We start from the raw sequence: 23,314 nt of genomic DNA, 5'->3' as shown, positions 1-23,314 counted from the left end.
CCTTCTATATATGTCGAAGTGTGTTAGATCGGGAGATACTATATATAGAAAACTACTATAGGTTTTGCAACTTTACTTTGTTGATTTTGCTTACAGGCTGTATCACATTTTATATGTTGTAATTATAAAACAAACTATAAGATATTATACATATTCTGTTACAGAATCATCTCAATAATCAGCTAAACTTTCTATTGAGTTTCTATTCCCTCTTTATAAAGAAATTATCCTAGTATATTAATTCCTTTAATTAAATTTTTTCTATCGTTTTATTCTATTCATTTGCCATATTAATTATGATGTGGTACATAATTAATATCATCATCATCATCTTAATTGTGATGTATGATTCAGTAAGAAAATTCATTTTAATTTAATTTAATTCATTTAAATTATTAAAAACTTTTAATGATTTCATAAATTACACTTTAACTCGCTGAAATCAATAAAAATAATAATAATAATTAGTTCAATAAACAATAATTTTAATTAAATTCAATTTAATTCAAACAAACGACGGTAAATAATGCACTTTACAATGCAATAAACTTATTTATAATAAATTTATATATTAAAATATACTCAATTAATTATATTAAAGCTGATTGTTTTTAAGTTTTAAAGAGATTTTTCCTTTTTTAAACAAAAAAAATGTTTTTTTAAGAGTTAAAATTTTCATAAAACATTAAAAATTAAGGATAAAGAAAACATTATAAATGCTTAATATGTGGAAAAATAATATTATTTATGACTTAATGGCCTATGAGATCCATGTCGTGATTTAATATATTGCAAACGTGATAGTGTTTTTGATGAGCCATCTAATTTAAGTTTTGGATCTATATTCACTTGATTAAATTCATTATTCATAGATCAGTGAACAAAACTAACCCAACCATTAATCGTTAATGCATAAAACATATTAATCACTGGACATTTTGGATTTAATTGTATCATATATATATATATATATATACACACAAAAAGGTGAGTAATTTTATCTCCACGGTTGTATAATATTTTTAAACAGATCTTACAGCAATTGTTACATATCAGACCTGAAAGTGGATTAAATTCTTTTATAGTGTTTAATTCATAGTGATTATTAAACTCTTTATCCTCATACCTCTTCTAAAATTGAATTTAATATTTATTATTCCTCACATAGAAGGACAAAAATTATTTAGGAGCAGTGTCAAACTTTCCCCGTTTCCCTTTTGCACCTCTCCTATTCGTCCAGAGATGAGCATGGATGAGCAGGAGGGATGATGAATAACGTAACCAAACAACTTTCCCTCATTATAAAATTATTTTTTATGTCTTACATTAAATTAACTCTACGTAAAATTTATATAGGATGTATTTAATTTGTTTAGAAATAAATATTTTAGCGAAAATCAATTCAAAACTGATAGTTTTGAATATACATTTGGTTATTCGTGTACTGTATCTTAATAATTTCGCTTGTGTTTTGCTTTGCTTATGTTATGTTTGCAGTCTTTCTATTTAGAAATATGCGAATAATAATAATAATTTTCATTCAATTTTTAATAAAAATTCGTGTAAAAAATGATATTCTCATTAAGTAATTTGATAAAGAGTGTAAAGGAAAAAAATCATTTTCATTAACTACACTTTTTTTCAAGGTGTTTCAACCAAAAAAAACTAACTGAATTAAAGTAAATTTAAGTTATATCAACGAACAAATTTTGTATACTTTCAATATTTCAAGAGCTTAATCTGTAATTAATTACCATTTTCCACTTAATTGAAATTCAAAACAATGTTTAAATGGCTTACGTAGAACGTAAAAATTGAAAATAAACCAGAATCCTTTACGAAATTTCAAATGAATTTTAAATTAATATGCAAATAATTAAAAGTAATGAAGAAAAGTTAAAAATTCAGAATTCCTCCGAAACATTGAAAAGATAATTACTTATATAATTTATTAATTAAGGAGGAAAATGTTTAAACAAATTTATTAATAACCCGCATAATAATGAAATTTGCTTGCAAAGTTTTGATCGCTTTTTAAAAATGGATTTTTCTTTAAAGATGATAAATTGCAAATATTGAAAATCGTCTAAATAATTTCGAGCAAGAGATGTATTAAAATTCTTTCTAACGATTTATTACAAGAGGATAACATCAAATTAATGTAGAGAAGTAATTAATAAAACCTCGTTTCTATCGATCTGTTCAACGAACCGTTGAATAACAATTCGAAACTGAATATTCAAATTATCTTTCTTAATATTAATTATATTGATTATATGGAGAATATTTTAATTATTCACTTATTATGCATTATGTATGCAAGCCCATCATGGATGTCTGCAGAAGAGACAAACAGGGCACTTGCCCTCCTCTGGGATTAAGTAAAAAAAATTTAACAAATTATAATAGTAAAAGTTATTGAGACGCATACTTACATCCTAAACTATAGAACGATTTGTCTGTCTCAAAAATACCCTTCAAAATTATTCAATTATCATGCATTATATACACAGGCCCAATATGGGTGTCCGCAGAAGAGGCAAACGGGTGCACTTGTACTCCTCTGAGATTGATTAAAAAATTCCATAAATTATAATTTAAAAGTGATTGAGATATATACTTACAATCTAGATTATGGGATCTTTGTCTGTCTTTAAAAATATCCCCCAAAATTAATACTTTACTGATGTAATTATTTGTCTCCAAGCTTTACCCCCTGGGAAATTTTCTACGGACATCCATGAGGCCCATTAATACTTCAATATAAAAATCTATCAAGTAAACTAATAAAAACAGCAATTCCAATACAAAAATGAGAGCATAAAATAGCGAATTTTCAATAATAAATAATACATTTTTAATTATTAAATAATTTAAAATATATATATAAAGAGTAGTTAATGATTTACTCTAAATTTTTCATCTATTAATAGTAAACCATTAAAAATAGAATTCTTACGTATTGTTAGCTCGGGCTTAACAAACAAGTCAGCCATCTTGTAAACTTTTCAAAATAAAAACAAATTCGAAAATAATATATCTATTTATATAAAATGGAAGGAAAAAATGATAGAAAAAATTATTTAGAAAATTCATGAATATCATATTTTTTAAATTTATATTCCGTTTGAGATATGACGAACATGTTTGATTGTGCACACGTCCCAAATGTTAGTTAGGACCCAGAAACTGAATAAAGAACGATGAATATGTTCGTCCTATTCAGTTAAGGAAGAGTTTACACAAAGACTGAATAGAATCCATGTTTCTGGGTGATTCGAGAGTTCATGCTTCATATAATCATGTCTTTAACACGACGTTGAAATTTTTTATCTTAAAAAATATCGTATTATTTCCAGAAATTTGTTGAAATATTTAACGTTGTAAGTATTAAAAACCGTAAAATATTTAATATTATTAATTCTTTTAATGATTTATTTCAATTTAAGTTATTTTTATGCGTAAAACATACCCGAGTGGGACTTGTTTGTGCGGGCGATATCCTTAAGTGAAGATTAATTAATGTATATTAATTAAAATTTCAAATCTGTGTTAATTATTTATTATTTTATTAATTATGTATCTGTTATGTAACTTAATTTCAATTAATTTAGAATTACTGAAGAGTGTATATATTTTAACAAAGGAATGGGAATTGTTAATTTAAATAGAGGGTAGGTATGGTTTAATCTTACAAGTTAACTGCAATACGTAATTGTTGTTGCAATATTTTAAGATAAAGCTGTAATATTACAATTTTAATATTACAATTGAATATTTAATTGATGCGATGTAAAAGAACTTAAAGAAATCAATAAATTTTGTAGTCGCCGTCTTAGCCCTCACCAGGCAAAAAGAGCCAAAAATAAAAATAAAAATATTGCGTGATTTTGACTTGTTGGGGCCCTCATATAACAGCTAAATACTAATAAATCTTTTTTTTTTAAATCAGGCCTTAGTTTGTATCCTGGTTGCGTCAAGTCTTAAGCTGTAGTTTATTTAGTTTACGTGTCAATCCTGTTCTAAAATTTGTATCATTACTGTTGATGGAATATATGAAAATTGGAAGTTCAAGAACATAAAAGCATTATAAGTAAGATTTCGGAATATCAAAAAATTAATTAAAGTCCATATTATCGTAAATAAATATGTACTTAACAAATTCTTTGTAATGTAATCCGCTAATCCGCATTTAGATATTTCTCGTATGATATGAGGAATAACTGCTTACAAAACAACAAATTTTGCCTATTCTTTTATTATTCTATTAGTTTTTAAGAGAATTTTCTCAAGAATTTGTGCTTTTATTTTACTCTTCCGCCCTGTGTGTACTAAGAGGGTGCCCATCGTGGAGTCGGCCAGGCCCACAATGGAGGATGTCGGATGATGGGGTACGGAGCTCGATATATCCGGGGGAGACCACCCACGAAAATTGAGTTTACTGAAGAATCCCTAGAACAGCCTGATAGCCAAGGCGGTTAAGGCTGATGCCTTAACCGCCTTGGACAAAGTTTATGCACAAAGTTTTGGACAAAGTCTTGCACAAAGTTTATAACTTTAACTCTACATTTACAAGCACTTAGTCTTCGTTTCTTAAGGCTATTTTTTTTTAATTTTGAAGAAATAATCTTACAGACAGACAAAGTAGACACAACTTTTCTATCATAATTGTAGGCTTCATATGTATTGAATATAAGTCAAAAAGCTTGTATTTTAATGTAAATTTACTATATATTCGAACGTATAAATTCAAAAATTACAGTAATAATTTATAGATTTATATAATAATTTACATATTGTAACGTAGAAAAAGTATGTACTTACTTATTGGAGTGTTGGGAAGATTATAGAACAAATGTTTTACAAACTCTGCTGGGGTTTAACCCCCAACTGATAGTTTAGCGGAGGTATATTGTTACTATAAATGTCATTTTTTTATTATTTACATTACGTTTCTAATTAGAATTAAAATTAATTTATAATTATATTAAATGTAGATTATTTATATAACTATAAAACTTTACTTTTTTTTACATTACAAGAGATTTGTAAACGTTACAAGGAAGATAAACAAAGAGAAAGAAAAAAAAATTTTGGTGTTCACTTTTGATGCCAGCTGTCGTTTATTTTTTATATATCTGTGAACTCACTCTTTCTATAATTTATTTAAGGTAAATAACTATTTTAAAATATATTTAAACATTTTTTGAACACTAACAACACTAATTAATTGTTTAGAAGTAATTGTGACGTCGGAAAAATTTAAAAATTTGAATTTTTAAAGTTTTTTTCTCGTAGCGACATCTGTTGATGAGTTTTTTCATTTTTTTAAGGTACCGTTTTTTATTCAATGGGGCAAATAATTGACGATAAAGAAAATAGAAGAGGTGTCGAAGATGTTAATAATTCTTCGGACGAAATGAGTGACAATGTTCGATTTGGAATGGGCGAGCATCTCATAAGGACAAGATCTGGTCGCCTTCTTAGAATGAGCAGCACAAGGTATATAAATTTCTCTTTCGTTTATTCTCATTGGACGAAATAAAAATTTTAATAACTCAGTAGCCAATAATAGTGGACATTACAAACTTTTCGTGTCTTTATTATTTTATCTCAAATTTTTGTAGTTTTTATTTAATTTTTGAGTTATTTTTATTTATATAGAATTACAGAAAATTAATTTAAGTCGAGTTTTACAGAAAATTTTGTTTCTTCCATGTCTTCAATCGAATTAATTTCAATTTTTTTAAGAATATCGAAAATATTTTGCATTTTATCCCAATTTTCGATCACCAACTGTACACGGACTGGCAAACTTAATTTGGTCTTGTGAAATAAAATGGAACCATTCTTTACTTCTGAACACTTCGAATTATTATTATTATTACTTAAATCTGGAGATTTAAATAATGTTTTCGTCGAGTTACTTTTGTCGGATGTAGAAGGAGAATCGTTACACAAAGAACCATCAACTTGATTGTGGCAGATATCTCCACAATCTCCAACAGAATCTTCTTGTAATTTTGCATTTGGGGGATTTTTTGATAAATTTAGATCCTCCCCGTTCTTAAATTTCGATTGGGTGTGATCATTTAAAGCTTTTTGATATCTTTCCACCGAAACTTTTTTGGGTCTAGAAACATTTTCGAATAATCCCTTTATCTGAATAGGTGTGGATTTTGATGGTCTGAATTCCGATTGTTGCTGTTTATCACCCTTATTTTTTATATCATTCGTTATCTTTTTCATATTGATTAATTTCGTCTCGGAGTTCAGTAAGGAATTTTTAAAAAAAATCATTTTTTCTTCTCTTAAACATGAATTTGCTACGATGCCATTTTGGCTGGCTTCTGATTCTCGATAGTTTCTTAAGAGGAATTCTAATAATTTATCCTTTGTTTCTAGAATTTTAAGCAAGCGATTGACATTATCTTCCGATATAGATAATTGACGTTGAAGTTGATCGAATTTGTAATCCGTGACTTTGCTTTCCTCCAGATTTTCTTCAGGCAATTTAACTATTGGAAATTTAGTTGTGGACAGATAACTCTTTAACTTATCTTCAGGGTGATTATTGGCTAATACCAACTTAATGTATTTTTCCTCTAATTTGTCACATTGGCTTTGAATCATTTTGAACTGCTGTATTAATTGTTTCATCGTCAGTGTTCGTTCAGATCCTTCAGAGATTTCTGAATCATCTATTGCTTCTATTTCAATTTTGTCTGAATCTTTATTCGCAGCTCTTCTGTAAAGAAAATCTAATTTATTTTCTAGTTCCTTGTGCTGATTTTCTTTTTCGTAAAGCTTTCTTTGTAAAGATTCTATAGATTCGTCCTTTACGCTTGATTTTGAATCAGTTAAACTATGTTCTGGCCAGTACATATTATGCCCATCTTTACACTGATCGTTCTTTTCTTCTAAAAGAAATAAACGAAGCTTCAAATTAAAATTTTCTTTTCTTAGATTATTTAAATGTTGGTCATATTCCCTCGCTGTTTTCGGTCTCGTAGATAATATGTTTCTAGAATTATTACATTTATTTTCGCTATCATCTAGAGCTTGACAGTGTTCGAGCATCTTCTCCAGTTCATCTCTTTTAGTGGAAGACATCTGGATAACAGCATCCGAAAGATATTTATTCCCGTCTTCAACTTCAATCGACATTTCCGAATTTGAACAATACAAAAGTTTTCAAAAATAAATTAAAAAATTCTAATCTATTGTTGTGATTGTTACGATTCAAAATGTCATGGTTATAAGTCGCATGACCTCGTGCCCACAGTTTTAGACAGATCGAGGACACGAGCTGTAGAATTCATTTTAAAATTCTAAATATAGATAGGAGTCAGTAGCTATTCAAGTTGGCAGTAATGGGTTAGTCTGTGGGGGATCGGTGCGTTGTACGATTACTAGTCTGTAAGGAAGCACGGCGTAGATTGATGATCTTTAATTAATGAACTTGATACCCTTCGTGGTTTTTCTCCCCCTCCTCCCTCTAGTAAATGTAAATGGAAGAAAACAAGATAATGCTTACTGATAAAATCTCATTGCGTTTCTGTGTGTTGCTAATGTAAAAATACAGTATATTTATATAAAACGCTTGGAAATTAATAAAATTTATACATTAGATAATTAAAATTTTGGAAAATTTATGTAATGTATTATATTGTTTCACTTTAAAAAGAAATCCGTTTAATACAAACATGTTTAGGATATTTTCTGCGATCAACGACACCTTGTTTATCAGGTAACATCCACTGGCTTAAAACTCTAAAAATTTTCTGGCATCGATTCAAAATGTTCACAAAGCCAGTCTTGTGTTAATCAGAGCTTGTTTGAATTCTACAATTTCTGTCCTTATTCTTTGGCTCAGGTAACGAAGAGTTCTGTCATTAATATAGCCATTTTCTATTAACTTCATTTTTTTTTTCTTCATTGGCAGTTTATGCCCAATGACTGATAGATATGTCATACAGGGGTACATTTATAACGTTGTTAATGCTGGTATGGCACAGCCTACTTGAATGAAATTTATGGTTTTTTCTTTTGTTCCGTTTTTAAAATTTTATATAGTGAACTCTGTCCGTTTTTGTTTTATTGTACGGCATTTTTTTCTTTATTGAGGAATGGGAAGAGAAAGAACAGATTTTTATAAAGTCTTTTTGAGAAAAGAAATCCAATCTATTTCACTGTTATCGTTCTTTCTGGTTTTATTAGTTTTTTATTGTTCGATATAAAATTTAAGCTTGTTCTATTGATTTTTTTTCAATTTTTTTTCAAAAGAGTAAGATCTATTTTCAAACATATTATATATAGTTCATCGTAATTCTAACTTATTAAAGGGCAAGACTACACGAAAGATCCAGGCAAAAAAGACAAGTGCTGCAAGATATGGCAAAGCCGTTAAAACAGTGGTTGATAAGACATAGAAATAATCCTTATCCAACGAAATCAGAAAAAGTTACATTGGCTTTAGGTTCACAAATGACATTGGTTCAAGTATCGAATTGGTTCGCCAATGCGAGAAGAAGACTAAAAAACACGGTGAGCTTTTAGTTGCTTTATTGCTCCACAGATGGCGTCGTAACTTTTTTGTGTTCCATTCACTGTCCTGATTTCTGTTTTATGACTTTCACTTTTCTTTCTTTTCTTTTTATCTTTCCTTGTTTTAGGTACGCGATCCAGATTTGAGTTGGAGCCAACGTATTCGATTGTACAATAGTTATGTTTCGGGCAATGCAGAGCCCTTAAGTATCAGTTCTGATGATAGTTTATGGGACAGTGGTGATGAGGAAAATTATAGTAAGAACAAAACATTTATTTTGTAAAAATATATATAAATAGTTTAGTTAATTTAATCTATTTTTATGTTTTGTACAAATTATAACGATGTTGAATAATTTAGTTGACGAATGTCCGAGGTATCATATAGAACACGAAGAACACAGTTATTCAGCTACAACACCTCAACAATTAGAAAACAGCCGGAAGAGGAAAAATAGTGAGTCAGATGACGAACATAATCTTGCCAAAAAGCAAAAATCAGAGATTCCAAACGGAGAAGAATATCCTGGAAGAGAAACTCCTGCTAAATATAAGACTACAATTTTGCAACGGTATTTAAATGATGCTAGTAAAGAAACGTTAACAAGATCATATACAGGTAATTATGTTTTTTAATCGATTTAAAAATATGTACAATTTAAATAACTCGAATAAAAATCAGTTATAAATTATAACACGATCTTAACTAAAGAAATCGATTAAATATGATAATTGATTAGCCAATTATGTAGCGCAATTTAAATTTTCAAATACAATAATAACGGTTGTTTCGAGTTAATTCGTATAAATTTTTAATTTAATTTTATTTAATTGGGTGTTTTTAAAACAAACCTTTCAGCCGAAAGACAACAGTCGATATCGGAAGAAGACAATCCAAAAGAACAGAAGTAAATATTTAATTTATTTTTAATTTTCTAAAAAAAATTGAAAAACAGATAAAAATGAATTAAACGATAATGGAATAAAATATTATTATTTTGTATAGAATCGAAAATAATCATAACTGGTCTGAACTAGATGCAGCAGAAGTCTTGACGAGTCTTTCAAGAAGCGAAGATAAAGAATCCGCATCTCTTGCATAGATCAGAGATTTTATTTGTTTATCGCAACATTCAAATTTCTTCGATTGATTCTGATAAGATAAATTGGTTTTTAAAATCTAATTTTACACAGTAGATCTCAAATGTTTCCTTCTTTATCCAAAGGACATAAAAAGAATCGATAAAATTGAAGTACATTGGGTCCAAAAAGAGGAAAAAACAAAATGGTTCCAGAAAAAAAGTAAAAACATCACGTCTTCCCGTATTAAGTAAATAATAATAACAGTAACAACAAACAATGAGATTTTATAAATAAATTAAGCAATAATCTATACATCGATTTGCTTGCTTTTTAAAGTAAAGCATTTTTATTCGTGTAATAATTCTCCAAATGGTGTCTTTCTAATTTTATTTAGTCGATAGAAATCTCGGTGATATGCATTTTGTACTCGTTTAGAAATTTGTGTATAACATGCAATTATTGCATAAAACAAGCTGTGATATTATTAATAAATTATTTAAACAATTCGCCATCATATTTTTATTTTATATTTTCTTTTTAATCATTTTATTACACTAGACTCTTGATACTGCTTGAGAGTTCACTATTTTGTAAAGGATACGAAAGCATCGTAATACAAAGAAATAATTATAATTTATATATTTAAATATTTATAAATTTCTATTTTATTCTTGGCATCTTTTTTTTCTTGTTAACTTTTTATGACTAGAACTTTACTGACCCACAAGAAATTCGATATATAAGTTTGATTTTATTTTATTTTTTCGATTCTGTTACATTTAGAGATTTGATATTTGGAAGAGCTCGTTGCTCGTTGAATTTCAATGGTTTTTATTTTATTTTATTTTATTTTACTTGGAGATCTTAACGTTTATCTGCATGCCACTGGTGTAGAAGTCCCAATATTGCAAAGTATCTTCAGAAAGAAAAATAGAATAAATTCACAGATAAATTTGAGAAATATTTTAATTCGAGTTTTCATATAAATTTCTAAAGTTTTAAAATGATTTTTCTAATGAAAAATATTGTTTTGTAATTGTTTTTCTCGGATAACATATTCAAAAATATTTTAATAAAAGAATTTCTTTGCTGAAGATGCTGAAAGTAAGTATATTTTTAAAGGTTGGATACTCAGTTTTAATTATTTTTCTCTAACTTTAATTACTTAAGATAAAATTATCGGAAATGGAAGGAAATTTCCGTTAAATAATTAATGTTTAAATTATATAGAACTATCTTTGCACGACTTAATGTATTTATAATTGTTAAATTAAATGTTTTCCTTTTAAATAGTTTCATTAAGAATGTTATTAAGGTATAATTCCTAAGAATTCAAAGCTCTATCTCGTGTTTTTGACATTTTATTTAATAAGAGTTTAAATGGATTATTTTTATATACAGTTAAAGTATTGTGGAAATATTTTTAAAAAATTCAAATAAAATTTATTTTGAATTTTAATTTATGAGAGACATTTTTATATTTTTAAAAAACAATGAAAAAAAGCGTGGGAAAATAGCAAACTTATAAGAGGAAGTAAGGTTGTGGCTGTCACCATGGAGTCTAATATGATGGACGATCTCTTATCTTCTGACGTCGATGTAAACACCCCGGGAGAAATGGAATCAGATTCAACTACACCTGTTTCGAGCGGAAATTCTTCTCCCAAGCTAACTTGCATCCTCAACAAGATTTGGGATTTCTTTGATATTGTTCAGCTAGGAGCTATCGGGTCATCCTTTGAATAGAAAACATCCGGATAGTTTTTCTCCTATTGATTCTTATTTTTTCTTCTGTGCTTAAAGAATCTGCAAGAGGATTGTGTAATCTCTTGTTGAGATGCTGCAACAACCCCTCAATCACACGTGGTTCGGATTATCTTTCAAATACAGCTTCTTATGATTTAATATTAAATCAAGAAATATAAGAATAGAATATTTTTCATGCATAAAATCGAACAACGAATGTCATTTATATATACATATACAAATTATCGATATTTATATTTGATAACCATGCAAATTAATTGCCATATGTCATGTGACATACTTACTACAACAAATATATCTGTTTTCTAGTGTTTTCTTTGTTTGTTTTAATGAATTTAGCGGACAGGTCCAATTGGCAAGCAATTTACAAACCATTAAAGTACACTGGAGGGTGGCCACGTGTGCCTCTTGCGAAATTCATTAACTTCTATTTATATCAGAGGAAATAATAGAGTACTTCAACTTAATAAATAAAATACAAATAATAATGTTTATTACTTAATTTATTGATAAAATTACTGCAAATAATAAATTTACCATCAGTTTTTCTCCTTTGTAAACCTGTTTTTTTTCCAATAAATAAAATTGGCACCAATAAATAACAATATTAAATCTTATAATTTTAATTTTACTTCTTAAAATAATATTTTTTAATCTATAAAGTACATTTAATTAGTTTAAAATATACGAAATTACAAATAAACCATCATTAAATTAAACAAAATAATTTTAATTCATCAGAAAATCATTATTATAGAACATCATTAAACACAGATTACTGTAAGTCTATAGATGTTATAACAATTAGATGCAGTCGCAAAATTTTCGAATTAAAATTTAATTATATCATTTAAGCAACTAATATATAGTTTGATAGTTAATCTACCCACTCAACTAATGGAATTATGTATTGTCAATCAAAATGACATAATAATTTCTGAGTTAATCGCATTAAAAGAAGCACTATGCATAAGCCTATGTATCTTCCATCTCGTAGAACGTTATTGATATCATACTAAATATAATATAATCCCTCTAAAATATTTTATCAAATCCTTAATTAAATATTGTAAACTAGATTAATAATGTTAAGTTTCTCGTATTGTTAATTATTAATTTACTCTACGGTACATGTTCAGCATGCCCCTTTAAATATATATTATGTTGTAGGTAAAATTCTGTCATAAACTTCTTAGTTTTTAAAGTGATATGGTGTCAAAAAATGTGATATTTTATGACATCAGATAGAATATTTGAAGTTAAACAAGATGTAAACTATCTGGAAGAGATTTAGCTACAAAAAAGAAAAAAAATCTTTAAAAATTGACTTTACTGTGACAATTTTTTGGAAAAAGATATAGGGAGAGACTTCAAAAATATCTACTTTACATCCTTTAAGATATCGTTCAAACCGATTTTGTCACGAGGAAAAGTTTTCTGACAGTGAATAATATTGTCTAAAATAAATATTTATTTCTAGAATATCTCAGGTTTTTTTTTATATTTAGTCTGCTTATTTGTCTAAATTTAGAAACTCCATGTTTTCTTTTCATTGTTAAAACATTCAAAATCAATTTTTGAGAGTTTAAATCAACATTTTAATGAAATTTTTATTAAATTTAATCAATAAACATATAGAATTTTATTAAATTATGCGTAAAACTTCCCAAATTTTTCTCTATCTCTCTACTAAATCAATATTATTTTTACTTTTTTGGCTGTTATATAACATAGAAATTATGACGATTAATAAAAAAAAATGACCCTCAAAATTTTTATATTTTTGGACTCATGGGACCTTGAAACATCCAGAAATACAACAAGTGGGTTTTTTCCCTGTATGTATGGATATTAGTGTGTGAGGGACACGATTTTCTTCACCCAATCTGAAGCTGGATAACTCCTGTGCCTTTCGTCGAAAATTTCTGAAATTTTGCAAGAAGTTTTATATATTACAGGAGAATGTTTTAGAAATTTTCACGAAAATCGAACCACTGGTACGGGAGATATGATCCTCACTCACCTTAATTTCTCTCGAACCAATCTGAAGACTTAAAAGACAATGGTAGCAATTATTAGGGACGAAAACAAAGAAGTTCAGTAACAACGTTGACAGTGTATTTTTACTAAAATAATCTTTACAAAGAATTTTATAAATTAAAGAATAAATTCTAATGTTTATCTTTGATCTTTGAGAAGAAATTTTTTTGCTTCAATCACAGACAACATTTAAGTATTGGTTGTAAGCTCATCAATCCCAAGAGGATAACATCAAGCTTGATTAAAACCTGTATCTCAATCTGTTGGTCACTTCTTAATCCCGAGTCTGTTAATCTGTCGAGATGTTCGTACAGGCCATCAATAAAAAGGATTAAAGGGTAGGACTTAATGGATCTTCTAAAAGTAATCTGGGAGGAAATAATAGAGGTAAAAATGCAATTTTCGCATTTAAAGATAATTTTCTTAATAAAATTATAATTAAACTGTCTTAAAAATGACTTTTTAGTTTAATTTAACTAATTATAAATTTTAATTTTCTTTAATTAATCAATTTTTTTTTCAACAAATAGTTCACTCTTCTAGAATTATTTTGAATTACTTGGACCTTAAAACGTCGAGAAATACAAAAAAATTCGGGGTTTTTTTCTGTATGTATGTCTGTTTGTGTGTGGGGGTGCACGATTTTGTTCACCCTCTTTGAAGCTAATAATTCCCATAATTTTAGTCGAAAATTTCTGAATTTTACCAGGGAGATTTTGTATATTAGGGGGATCGATGCTATTAAATTTTGGTAGTTAAAGGTCGAGGGATCGTGGGTCATATCTGGAGTAGAGTCGGACGTAATGAATATTTTAGCATTTTCAATTTTTGGCAGGTTTCCGTTTTAAACAGGTTTGTTTAACATAGAAAATCGCTTCGTTTCGAAGAACTTTTTTCCGTTTTAAACAAGTTTTACTGTGTAATATAATTTACATTGCAGCATATAAAATGAATTAAGTTAATTTTCTACAGATTAAAAGTATTAATAAAACTTTACTATGATATGAGTGTATATAGAAAATCTACATTAAATAAATACATTATTTATTAGGATTTTATATTCATTACAAGAGAGGCCCCAAAGTGTGATTTAAATGAAAAATGTTTATTTCGGTAAGTTGTGAATTTTTTATACATATTTATATATTTGGTGGCTTTTTGAGACAATATGGCCCCACAATTATGACTAATCGCGCCCTATCTCAATTTTTTCAGTATAGATACATGTTTTAGATTTATTATAGTAATTTTAGTTTTTATCTGTTAAAAAAATAAATATAGACAACACAAATTAACAACTAATGAATTAATTTAATAAATTCATTAGAAAAATTAAATTTTATATTTAGTTACGAACTTTAAAATACGTGTAAAGTAGAGAAACTCTACTCATAACTCTTGTAAAGTGAATAAAAGATAAAAGCATTTCTCGAAGAAAATACAAGCAAATATATCACGAAAAAACTCTATTAATTTACATTTATAATGATAAAAAATAGCACATTTAGGTTCGTAGAATTGTAAAAGAGTAGGCACAAAGTCCCTTTGCATGAGAATGTGCCTAGTGTCTCCCAGTTAGAGAATATCTCAGACTATAAATTTAGTGAGCGATGGATTGGACGTGGATCTGATATGGTGTGACCTCCTCCAAGTCCAGACGTAACAACATGCGACAATTCGCTTTAGGGCATTGTGAAAGAGGAAATTTTCAAACTCTACAGTCGAACAGTCGAACGTTTAAAAACAATTTCCAGAATTTTTTTTTATGATTTTCAACTGTCAAAATGGAGAAAAATGCCCAAAGAAACATAGAAAAAGAAATTAAAATTTTGTGTGGAGGTGGAGAGAAGCATATAGATAACTTCTAAGGAGGTCATTAGGACGAATTTTCAAATTGCAGACCTATAAATTAGCACTGTCGTCCGGCTGTCTGTCTGTTCTTCGTTAAACTCGAATACGGAGTTAGAATAGATGGAAATCGAGTCCAGATATGGAAAACTTAGGGCTAGAAAACCCGATTAACTATATACGTACTTTCGGCCTGGACCGGAAGTCACGTGATTTTTTAAATTTAAACGTGATTAAAAAGTTGCAGCCAGACATTGCGATGACGTCACAGTAAATAATTTATTCATTAATTAAGTTGTTTATTCGCTTAATCAAATAAAAAATGTTGATTTATTTAATTTGTTTTTATCTTCTTAGAAAATTCCAAAAATAATAAATACATTCTAAGAAAGAATAAACTTCATTTACATATATTAAAATCCACAGATATATTTTTTTAAATTATTTATTTATGAGGAAATTATGGCAATTAAAATCATTTTTGAGCAATAAATAAATTCTTGATTCGACTTCATACTGAAAATTATGCAAATATACTTACTTTTTGAATATTTACTAATTTGAGTCATTGATTGAAGTCAGCCTCCAATAACGGCCACTTCCCATCCCTAAACTGTGGCCATTTTTTAAAATATTTCCGTCAGTATATGTATAATAATATATAACTTAGGAGCATTCGTTTAACCAAATTAATGTAATGTTTACTAATTTGATGTTATTTTGCACTTCCTTATTACGAAAATATATAGAAATGAAGTCAAACTGATGTAAAAATGGTTAAAAATATACCGACAAAATAAATTAATTTGTATTTATAAGATGACGACAAATTGATATTAAACTCATACACTATGCTAAAGAGGAGGATTGCATCCTCGTTGAATAAAATCTTCCTTATATTTGTAAGCAGGAAGATTCAAAGATGCGGAAGTAACCCAAAAGTCAGTTTATCGAAATGTCTTTTAGTATATCAGTTATTAGAATAATCTTAAAAAGTACAAGTATAACTTGGTCAAATTATATTATAGTACACATAGGGTCCAAGTGACTTTTGGACCCTATGTGCACTATAATATAATGAAGATGTGGCTTGGCTTAGATAAAAGGGGTCAGCAAACCCATTTGTCTCGAGCTGTGGACACAGAGGGGATCCAAAAAAAATTTAGTCTTTCATGTAAAACTTGACACGAGTGATGTAACGTGATGAAAAAATCTGATTTTGTTCATATATTTTTATGGCTTTCAGAGAGGTGTGGTGTCCCACGTCTCAGCTTTCTCAGTCTCTATACTATATAATGTATAGAAGACATGGAGTGAAATCTTAGAATTTATTATTATTTATTTATTTATAGTATTATAGTATTTTTTATTATTATGTTCTTCTGATATATGTTTTATACTTATAATTCTGGTAATTTCTTCATAATTTAATAATACTATATCCAACAATGTTCTTATATATGCTTTGAATAACTTCAACAGAACAATTTATTTTGCAATAATTGGTAATATAGTAACATTTCAGGACGTACGAAAATGTCTTCTGCATGTCCTGATTGCAATCATACCAAAAGACGAATTAACTAGGGCTATTGCTAATATCACTAATCCGAACTTCTGTCGGATAGTAATATTGTATTGTATAATGAAGGAATTCATGGCCAGATGGCCGGGCGTCAGCCTATCGCTTTGAAGGACCCGGGATCGAAATTTGAGAAATTTTTCATGAACGCCCCGGATAAATTCCACTACATGCTGTACAACTGTACAGATCGCTTTTATGTTTGAATTATATCCTGAAAACAGTCGTTAAGCGAGCCATCTTATTTCTCATAAGTTCAGTGCAATAAGTTGGGTTTTATAGTCCGTAAATGCAATTTAAACTATATAATATAACACGTAGATGATCAAAGTTGAATTTTATGAACATTAATTTAATATAGATATAACAGGGATTTTATACTAGTACAAGAAAGAGGTCGTAATGCGAGATCTACTGTATAGCATTACAGTTTCTGCTCTAATAATAATAAATATATAATAAATATCTGATAATATAATGTGCCTTATATGTTTACATGTACATTAAGATTGAAAAATACAAGACATTATTATTAATTACTTCGAAATATTATTAGAAAAATAATTATTAATATACGTATTTAACTGATAGAAAGAGCACCTCTATTTTCATCCTTTAATCCTTAGCATCATTTGATCTTCAAAGTCCCTTAGGCACTTGAGAAATCCCCTCGATTGTCAGATTGGCTTTCACGATTCATTGTGTTGCCTTTGAATAAACTTAAATTAGTAATCTTTTCAATGAATGAAGGAAAACCATTCATTCTCCAACTCTTTCAACACGTTTCCAGAAAAATTCCTCCTAACACAACATATCGGAGTGATGACCCACAATCTAGTGATTGTATTATTGAAATTAAACTATTAAATACGTTTTATTTCATGTTTAAAGTGTTGCTATTGTTTTTTATAACGTAATTTTATGCTTTCATACACAATATTGATAATGAGATCCCTTTTCTCAAGACTGCGAATGGTTAAGTAGGAGCAGCTTCGAATGGCATTTGTGACGTCATACATCGAGTGTTCTGGTCTCCAGGTAACGACGACTACGGCTACAGAGTCTCGAACACTACGTAATATTGATATTAAATTAATAACGTGAAATATGGTGCCAAAAAATGTTCCCAAATAAGGTGCACTCAAAAGTTTGATCTTCGAAAAAGGCGGTAAACGTGCGCATTATATTCGAATATTTTATAAAAATTTCAATAAATCTTCCAACAAACATTTAATTTTACTTATATTTCATAGAATTTATCAAATTTCTGGAATATTAACTGACAATTTCCAGTTTTTATTACGGTTATTAGACATATGAATACTCCTGCGATTTCAATGGATAAAGTTGCAATTGATAGTCGCTAGCTTTCGTTATCTAAGGCAGTGCGAACAGAGGAAACACAAGATTATAAATAAAACAAAAATAATGTTATAAATTTTAAAAATCAAATTAATAAAACCGATACAATTTAAAAAATATAAAACTTACAAAGTAACGTGCAAATAAAATTATTTTTTGGCTGTCCGCATGATAAATGAATTATGTCACTAATTGATCTTGATAAAATGGAGTAGATTTATCCATTTTTTTTTATTTTTCTGATAAATTGTTATTATTTGTCTTAATTATAAATATTTTTCTTAATTTTTAAAAATTATTAGTGCAGGATTAATTAGGAAATCGTTCAAATTTGCATCATTAAGTACAATATTCTTATTTACCGTTTCAATATTTCTGTAGTTATATTTTTAAGTTTATAAAATTATTTTTAAGTTTTTTTTTATTAAGAATGTTAATGTATATAAATTGATTTAAATATTAAAAATTCAGCAGAGTTGCGTAACTTTCCCGGCAAGAGTTAAAATTGTGTGTGGCGCCATCTGTTATGAGATTTTATTTTAAAAACTTTTTATATTATTATAAAATGGCAAAAGGCCTAATTTTGAGAGTAGAGATGAGTTTTCTTTTTAAAAAAAATGTAAATGTTAATAATGAATAAAATATTCATTAAGTTCAACCCCATTCGCGATATGACACATGACTCTTCCTCTATCTCCCTAACCCCTCGACTTATAACCACCAAAATTTGATATCATCAATAACTCTAATACACAAACCCTCTTGCAAAATTTCAGAAATTTTCGACAAAAGACACGGGAGTTATTAAGCTTCAAAGTGGGTAAAACAGCCTTACATACAGAAAATCTTCAATTTTTTTTTTTTTTTTTTCATTTTTCGACGTTTCAAGGCCTCCCTCGAGTTCAAAAATGCAAAAATCTTGAAGGGAGGTTATTTTTTGACTGATTGCCATACTTTCCCTCTGTTAAATACTTGTTAAAAATCAGTTAACTGAGATAGCAATTTAGTCGCTTCCGAAGAAGCGAATCTCGCTTAACTGAAGTTCGGGTCACCCTTAGATTTATAATAAATATATATATTAATTCTTTAAAAGTTTGTCTGCAATTAAATTGATTACATTTGCATATTTTATTTTATTTTCCTGAAAACTTTCATTAAGAATAGATTTGAATCGAGAAGGATGTTAATAGTTATAATTATTTAAAGTTTTAAAATTAGAGAATTATCATTAAAGGAAAACTTTTTAGATTATACAAAATAAGATTTAAAATGAGTAAAAATCGGATTGAAGAAAGTTTCAAATGATCAGGAAAGTACATTACTGATATAAAGCTGCGTGTGCAATTTTTCCTTTTCCAAATTGATCATTTGATTATACATCAACAGTTCTAAAATTGATGCTTTCGAATTTTCCTTTCGCTTTTGAGAAAATCTGCAATGGGCCGAAAAAAGAAAAAGAAATTGAGAAGTTTCCTAAGGTGCATTTATGTCTTGGTGAATTACGAAGCACTGTTTTTCCCTCTAAAATGCGAAAGTTTAAAATTGTAGTTTTACTTTGTTAATGTTAAATAACACATCAAAGTTTAAATTTTTTTCTTTTTATTTTTCATAAAAGGAAGCTCAAAATGTACAGTAAATCCATTTGCAATGGTGTATTAAGACCTTCTGTGTCCCCTCTACGTAATTTTACGACGTTATAAATTAATAAATCTTAATTGTAACTGTAGAATTATTTATAAATTATGATACACAATCGCAACGGTAAAGTTTATTTCATTGTTTTCCAATTTCGAGGCCCCTAGGCATGTGCCTCACGTGACTGGTGGGTGATCCAACATCATCCATTTATATTGTTTGTGACAGAAATTTGTATAAAATTTATGTATTTCATAAAATTATGCTTATACTCGGTAAAATTTATTTTTTAAAATTTAGTACTATTTTTTTAGATAAATAAATAATAAGTGGTTTACAACGAGAATAATTTCCTTTTTGTTTTTTTTTTTAAGATAATGATAAAACTGTTTTCACATTTTTTATTATCTTCATATATAGAAAACATTTATATATTTTCTATAAATTATATACATTAAAACTTAGTAATTTATAGTTTAAAAAATGTTTTTTTATTTTTATTTTAATTTAGTACTTGAATAAATAATATCTCTTTACTCAAATTACATTTAATTTTACTTTTAATTGCTTTTTACTTAATTAAAATTTAATATATAACTTAAATAAAATACTTTATTCTATATAATAATTAAACTCGAAATATTATATATTATAAATTACCATCATAATTAAAATTAAATTTGTTTTATCTTTTTTACTCTTTTATTTCGTTTTCCACCTCCTTCTCCTCCTCCATCTCCTCCTCCTCTTCTTCTTCTATAAGATATCGTGACGCATTACATTTACTTCAAACGAAAGAAATTCGGTTTATAATTGGAAAAAAAGAAAAAAATAATAATAATTACAGATACAATTTTCTAAAATTAATTTTTAAATAAATATTTATGATTGAATTAGTTAAAATAAATCATATATGAATATTCTTAGCCTATATAAAAAGCAATCTCTTGTATGTGTACATCGCTAATTTAAAAATAAAATAATGACTATCAGTTTAATTTTCCTTACAGAGTTATTGTCTATTTATTCGAAATCAATTTAATTCAATATTTTTTTTTATTAAACTGTATCGTTTTAAAATACAGTAGTTTTAAATCAATACAATTTTTCCTCCTGAAGAGCGCATTTTACATATGGATATGGAGTTTATAAATAATTTTACCGGAATGTTTTTAAAAATATCTAACTATATTTTCCTATGATAAATTGCGTCTACGGCTGAAGAATATATCTCGAAATATTTATATTCGTATACAAAACTAGTGGTTTGAAAATCCAGCAAGATCCGGATAAATCCACTACTCAAAATTTCTAACCCATTTATCATATATTCTAGGATGCATCACTATTTTTTTCGCATTTTAAAACGCATTAGCACTATATAAAAATGTTTTTAATAATATTTTTATAAATAAAAATATTGAGGAAACCAAGACAGAGAGGAACGTCGTTAGTTTTTACTACTTAAAAATGATTAAACTAATGATAAAATTGCATTGCTCTTTACTTTATTTTGCTTTATTTAAATATTATTCGTCAAAATTTAGTGGAAAAATTACTTGAAAAAGTATAAAATATTAAGTAAAAAACTTATTATTATTTTATTTTTTTTAATTTTTTTGAATTAATGAAAAAAATCCACAAATGAGAAGAGCATCTTCATCGTCACTGTTCACTCCAGCATATGAATTATGGGCTATTTGGGGCAGTTCTGGAAAATGATTACTCTTCAACAGATCCTGCCTCGAATGCAGAGTTTTATATTTGAATGTTAGAAACTAGAAGTACAATATAGTACAATATAAGTACATACACCTATAGTTTAAAGCGGTATATAATAATAAAATATTAAATGTACATTAATATAAGATTAATAAACCAATATTAAAGAATGTATATAACACAACTTGCTTGACTTTTCGAAGGAATAAGAATTAGTAAACTTAAATTATCTTGCTGAAAAAAAAGGATGAACTGTTTCAATGTTGCTAATTCATATTGACTTCTACGGTGCAGATATGTACTGTAGGGTCTGCTATGAAATTCTTTAAAAAATAGGGCTTTAAAATAATAAATTAATTGATTAAAAACATATTTAAACACTTTATTAAATTAGCTATCTGTACAATCCCTCATCAATTTCCATTATCGTTTTTTATATTTAATTACATCAATTTTTGAAATTTTTCTGTTAAACTAAGCCAATTTATATGAGAGAAGGCGATACATAAAAGATATTTCATTTCACAACTCTGGGATTTATCAAAATTAGAATTAATGGAGGCAATAATATTATCTGCATACATTACCACAGAGAGATACTCAAACCACACAAGTAAATCATTTACATGTATGGATAAAGAATGCCAGTACTAATCTCTGTAGCATTTCTCTTAAAATTGTTAATTTTACATAATTCCTAATCGTATATTATCAATTAAATTAATATTAAAATTATAATTACAGTTTCTGAATTAATGTTTAATGCATTGTATTGTCTAACGTCTACTAATCACGTTTAAATGATTAAATATTTTAAAAAATTATTTTCAATGAAAATATAAATAAATTTGGAAATTATATTTTATAAATTTTAACCTAAACTGGAATAAAAATTATTCTTTTATTATCAAATTGATGTCATATTTATGTACAAGATAAATCGTTTATCGTGGTATATTGTAGTCTTTTATCTCTGAATATTTTGAGTTAGAGATATTTGAATGTAAAATGATAAGAGATAACTGCTTTAACTTCCCAGATAACTCCTTACAAAACATATTTTTATTATATATATATATATATGTATGTATGATATATATATATATATATATATCATACATATACATATACACATATACAAAAAGATTGCCCTTAATATCAGTTTACAGTATTTATCATATATATATATATATAGGCTATGGTTATCTTATTGTATATATAAATATTAAAAGATAGTCTTATATACAAGTTTATAATAAATATAAGTACGATATATATTATAAATTCACATAAAGGGCTATTATTTTATATACATCACTTATACACGTAATAAAAATTTAATTTATAAGGATCTACCTGAAAGTTATCTATAATGCATTTTAAATTATATCACAATAAACCCCTCCCTTTTTTTAAGACCTCGAAATGTATTTAACACATAATTGCATTTAATTATAATTAAAAGAAGTCATTGATATTAGTTAATTTAAATATAATTATATTAAACTGTTAAATTTTCTAGAATTTATCTTACTAGATTGATGTTGTATCTACTTTTATTTGCATTTAAGAAATTTAAACATTTTAAATCAGAAATGATAGTCTTTATGATGGTATTTCAAGAGCAATTTATTCTTATAATTTCAGTCTCGCTTTTGATAATCCATCATATGCAGATTGAGGATGTAACAAATTACGAGGAACTAGATTAGCGGTAAGACAAGCATA

The 23,314-nt window shown here is 27.3% G+C and overlaps 1 protein-coding gene across 1 annotated transcript; it reads left to right on the top strand.

The window, feature by feature from the left end:
- The first annotated feature begins 3,177 nt into the window (after positions 1-3,177).
- On the top strand, positions 3,178-10,138 carry LOC136969854 (homeobox protein Mohawk-like). Its single transcript, XM_067264142.1, has 8 exons — positions 3,178-3,383; positions 5,043-5,171; positions 5,334-5,502; positions 8,346-8,547; positions 8,676-8,805; positions 8,909-9,166; positions 9,407-9,455; positions 9,554-10,138. Exons 3-8 carry the CDS (start codon positions 5,351-5,353, stop codon positions 9,648-9,650), a joined length of 888 nt encoding a protein of 295 aa, XP_067120243.1. The 5' UTR covers positions 3,178-3,383; positions 5,043-5,171; positions 5,334-5,350; the 3' UTR covers positions 9,651-10,138.
- Positions 10,139-23,314: the final 13,176 nt, after the last annotated feature.

This window comes from Centruroides vittatus, unplaced genomic scaffold (genome assembly GCF_030686945.1).
Source record: "Centruroides vittatus isolate TY-2023 unplaced genomic scaffold, ASM3068694v2 contig_1824, whole genome shotgun sequence".
NCBI classification, from domain to species: Eukaryota; Metazoa; Arthropoda; class Arachnida; order Scorpiones; family Buthidae; genus Centruroides; species Centruroides vittatus.
Note: the sequence above shows the minus strand (reverse complement) of the source record. Positions and strands in the feature narration are given on the sequence as shown.

What these genes read in the sequence shown, in the direction of transcription:
- LOC136969854 (XM_067264142.1), top strand. Translation starts at nt 5,351, where the DNA reads ATGGGGCAAATAATTGACGATAAAGAAAATAGAAGAGGTGTCGAAGAT. An exon ending in GTTAACAAGATCATATACAG is followed by an intron (nt 9,167 to 9,406) that starts GTAATTATGTTT and finishes CAAACCTTTCAG; the next exon opens with CCGAAAGACAACAGTCGATA. An exon ending in GACAATCCAAAAGAACAGAA is followed by an intron (nt 9,456 to 9,553) that starts GTAAATATTTAA and finishes TATTTTGTATAG; the next exon opens with AATCGAAAATAATCATAACT.